Source organism: Symsagittifera roscoffensis, chromosome 1 (genome assembly GCF_963678635.1).
Source record: "Symsagittifera roscoffensis chromosome 1, txSymRosc1.1, whole genome shotgun sequence".
Lineage (NCBI taxonomy): Eukaryota > Metazoa > Xenacoelomorpha > Acoela > Convolutidae > Symsagittifera > Symsagittifera roscoffensis.
Genome location: NC_087062.1, coordinates 35099889 through 35104748, shown reverse-complemented (window position 1 = coordinate 35104748; position 4860 = coordinate 35099889). Strand labels below are relative to the sequence as shown.

Below are 4860 nucleotides of genomic sequence, written 5' to 3'. Positions count from 1 at the left end.
TTTGGGGCTCAAGTGTTTTACGTGCCTGTGTTTTTCGATTTCTTGATTGACGATTTCATAACTGTAGATTTCGGTGGTTCCGCCTTGCTTATTCCATAGCCCTCTAATTCCTGAACAAACATTAGCAAAACGAAAATTAGGATCACCACGACATTGGCAATAAACCAAGATATATAAATCATAACTAGAGGCCAGGGTGTTTTATCGTGACACAGACCAACGAAAAAGGCAGCGAATATTAGCATATAGAAAATGATGAATGCGAAACTTAAGCCGATCACTAAAGCTAGTCGTTCTTTTATCTTTTTCTTTGGCCGACAGAGAAGGCAAATCAACAATAAAGTGAACAGAGCAAGGGAAACTATGTTTGCACCAATAAGCAGAACTCGGCCCACCACAGAGTTTTTAGTGTCCCATAGCCCATTGTCATTGATGTGGGCCAAGCATTGACACACAATCCCACAGCAGTGAATGGCTAACGTCGCAATGATCAAGGGTTTCATATGTTTTTCTTTGTCTTTGCAGCACATGATTATTGTTGCTTGTCTTTTTTCTTTCTCCTTTGAAAAATAAACCAACGCTTTAAACACGCAGTCGATAAACTAGGATGAATCGATTTATGAAATTTTCATGAATATTTGTGATCTTATGAGAAGTCGTGATTTGCTGTTGCATGACTTTTCGAGCTCCTCGAATGTTTGAAGACAATTACAACATGCCGATTTTCAAGTTGGTCTGATTTTATCATTATCACTTCGAGAATTTATCTTTTCAGGTAAAATGGCTGGCTCTGTCAATGAAAACAACAATTTGGGCAATCTCTTTGACCCTTATCTCTACAAACTTGAACAGCAAGCGCCCAAACCCTACAGAATAGTCTGTAAAGACTACATCCAAAATGTCCCGGAGCACTATGGTAATGTCTGCCACGGTCCCATTTCCAGGGAAGCCGGTAATGCTCTGGTCACGAAAGGACCTGAAGGAAGTTACCTCATCAGGGAAAGTCAAAGGCAACCGGGGACCTATACATTAGTGTTTCTGCTAGACGGGTCTGTGAAAAACTACAGAATATATTACAACGGAACTCACTTTATCGACACTAAGGAGTACGATACTCTTGAGGAGTTAGTGGCGGATGGTTTGATTACATTATACGTGGAATCCCGCGGTCGCGAACACATCGAAGCTATGAGTGCACAACCTATCTACGACGACGTGAACAAAATATACTCCAATCCCGCTGCCATCGAAAGCACACTGAACACAATTTCGTCATCTATTGTAGACGCGTTAGACTCCCATTCACATAATAACAGTTCAATCAATCAGACTTCTGTTTTCCCCGGCGGAGATAATTTAAATTTACATCCTCTGCTTCAAGCAGATATGTCAGCTGCAAGTGACATGTCGGCAATCGCTCCGAAGGCGCACAACTTCAAAGTGACGACGTTCAAAGGACCACACTGGTGTCAATGGTGTGGAAATTACATGTGGGGTCTGGTATCACAAGGAGTCAAATGTCAAGACTGTGGTCTAAATGTTCACAAATTGTGCAGTAAGAAGTTTGAAGATCGACACGACTGTGTTCCGACAAAGAAGCGAATCAAACAGATCTTTGGTTGCGACCTCACCGTTCTTTGCATGGCGTATTCATCCAATGTACCCTTTGTAGTTACAAAATGTATAGATGAAGTGGAGAATCGGGATCTGAAAGCGGAAGGTCTTTATAGAATATCAGGATTCAGTGATGATATTGAACTTTTGAAGGAGAACTTTGAACGAAATGGACCTGACGCGAGGGTAGATTGGACTTTTTTTGCCGATATAAATTCCATTACAGGAGCACTGAAGCTCTATCTCAGGTCATTGCCCGTTCCAGTTATCGATTTCAACACATACCCTCAATTGATTGAAGCTATGAAAGCAACGGACGAAAGTTTGTGCGTGAAAGCAATAAAAGAAATAGTACAAGCAATGAATCCATGTCACCAGGCTACGTTACAATTCATAATTAAACATCTGCACGAAGTTAGCTTGGAGCAGAAGTCAAATAAAATGGGAGCGGACAACTTGGGAACTGTTTTTGGACCAACTTTGATGCGAAGTCCAGACGCAGAGACATTCAAGAGCCTGATGGAGTTGCCTCTTCAGAAATCTATCGTTTCTATCCTCATATCAAACTATAACCAGATCTTTATTAAGTGAATGTCCGAAATTTTTTCTCCTTTCACAAATCTGAACAATTTTTGCCAATGACAGTGACCTTCAACGAGAAATTACTGTCTTCGTACTGATTTAGGATATTTGGAGAAATTCATTACTATAAACCTATATTAGTATGGGCTTTGGACTGTGCAAATTTTGATCGCTCAAAATTAAAATCATTCATTTTGCATTTCAGGTTGATTAAGTTTCATTTTTCTAAATATTCCAGTGCAGTCAAATTTCAGAGCTGAATTAATTTTATGCTGGAAGAATTAATTGTCAAACATGATTCAAAACAATCGCAGTCAACGATCGAGTATTTACAGTGTCCGATGTTTTGGCGGAACTGCTATGAAGTTAAGCTTTATGGCATTTCGGAAGCAGAAAACGTGTTATACTTGAACCTGAATTTATTTCAATTTAGATGCTTACTTTTTCAATTGGCGCTATCAGTTTGTAGCCTTTTTTACATTTGGAATAAATTTTTCTGAAATCGTAATACGACTTTGAAAGATCGGAAAAAGTAAACGGACATCTTGCGCTGTTATTCGCTGTTTTTAAAATTTTACCGTATATTTTATTACAAATATCGATTCTGTTGGGTTTTGCTATAAGTAACATAAGGTGTTCTCGCTTATTTTTTACGTTTAAGTTCTGAGTATTTAATCAGTTTTTGTGCTTTTATGACTCTTCGTTCATGTTTGCCGTTTTCTCAGGGGAAAGTAAAAATCTATTTTGTTCATAAAACAACACTGAACCGTTTCGAAGTGTTCCTGTGTAATTGATGATAAGTTTTTGATTTTAAATTGGAACTTCTTAATTAGTTATGAGAATTTTTTTATGCTATTTTTCATTTAGGAGAACACTTGTTGAAAAGTAAAACAAGAAGTGAATATCACTTATTTAGGTATTGCTAAATGAAATTAAATTAAACATTTCAACCGCAAAAATACTAATCATTCAAGAAATAAAGTTTGTTAAAGTTTAAGAAAAGCACAGAATAACATAACCTTCCCAAAATAACATAAGTGCAAATATAGCTACATAGAATAACATCGTCAGAGCGTCAAAAGATCCCAGAGTAATTGCTCCACCCAGAAATTTCATTATGTCGAGAAAATGTACATCTCCAAACTTGAAAGATATGAATTCGTTCGCTTTTTTGATTACTGTTGTTTTCTGTTATAACCCAGCGTATTTGTCCAATTTGTGACAGTCAAAACTGATTGCATCAATCATTCTTAGAAATTGGTCGATATCCCCAAAAACATATGCTTACGTGGCCAATTCGAAGTGACATATGTTTTATTGGAATTTGACTAATAATGCTTTGTCTGGAGTTGTTTAAATTTAGCCACGATTTGAAAGATAGTAAATAAACTAAATTTCACTTGTCAAAATTAAATAGAGAAGAAAGAAACAACCAATTAGATGCGAAAAAATTACAATTAATTGGCCGTAATCTTTGTAGTTTTTCCTAAGCTTCATTGTATTCGAGAATCAAAACAATGAAGAGCACAGAAACACAGCAGTCAATTGTGCTTTAGTTTTCACCAGTTTTGGACTGTTTTCTTTGTGACTATCTGTCTTTTTCTGCTTTAATCATACTGTCTGCGGTTAGTGCAGGGTTTTCTTGCAACATTGATTTGAACTTTGCTTGAAACATACTGTAGAACTGTTTAAAAGTTATCTCTCCTCGGTCTCAATGTCAATGAAAAAATGCTTCAAAGCTCGAGACATTGAAAACTTACTTCGGATAACAAGTAGATAGTCGTCTGACAGTTAGTTTTTCATTTCCACGCGTGTTTTGCACGATCTTGTCTAAAAGTTGGATTCACAGACAACCGTATGAATACAATTACAACCTGTTTTTAGAACACTACTCATTGTTTCCTGGAACATACCAGTCATGCTGAGCAGCGATCCGTCTTAAATAAGAGTATTCTTGTTCACTGTGATTTTGCGCCGGTGCTTTTTTGTGGTCACTTATCTACTTGTTTATTTTCCAAATTTTGTTTGACAAGCCAACGTATTTGAACCATCCCAGATCATCAAAACCGGATTGTATCATTTCCAATTAACATTCGGTGGAGATCCCAATAAAAGTGGTTATATACGTGGTAATATCTGAAGATTGTTAAATTAACTGAATGAAATTGTAATTTTTAATAAATTAACCCAGAAGACAGAAACAATCAATTAGAGAGGAACAGTTGACAATTATTTGGCCGAGAGGTTTTTAGCCGTTTCTAAGCTTTGTTATTTTTGTGGTCACTTAGCTCCTTTTTTCGTTTCCAGGTGTTGTGTGACAACCCTGAGTATTTTTCCCATTTGTGATCCTCAAAATTGTTTGTATCAATTATTCTTTGCAATCGGTCGATATCCGCAGAAACATTTTCTTACGTGGCCAATTCTAAGTGACCTATGTATTCTTGGAAATAGACTAAAACTGCTTTGTCTGCTGTTTTCTTTGGAGTGTGTAAATTGAGCCCCGATTTGAAGGATGTTAAATAGACTAAATGAATTTTCACTTGTCAAAAATTAAATGAAGAAAAAAAAAGCATTTAGATACGAACTAATTAAAATTAATCAGCCGGAGTATGTGTAGCTTTTCCTGAGCTTCCTTGTAATGGATAATGAAACCTATGAAATCCA

General features: G+C 36.7%; 1 protein-coding gene across 1 annotated transcript; it reads left to right on the top strand.

Moving 5' to 3' along the window:
* Positions 1 to 779: 779 nt before the first annotated feature.
* On the top strand, positions 780 to 3013 carry LOC134843430 (beta-chimaerin-like). The gene has a single exon (XM_063859610.1). It carries the CDS (start codon positions 781 to 783, stop codon positions 2203 to 2205), a length of 1425 nt encoding a protein of 474 aa, XP_063715680.1. The 5' UTR covers position 780; the 3' UTR covers positions 2206 to 3013.
* The last annotated feature ends 1847 nt before the right edge of the window (positions 3014 to 4860 follow it).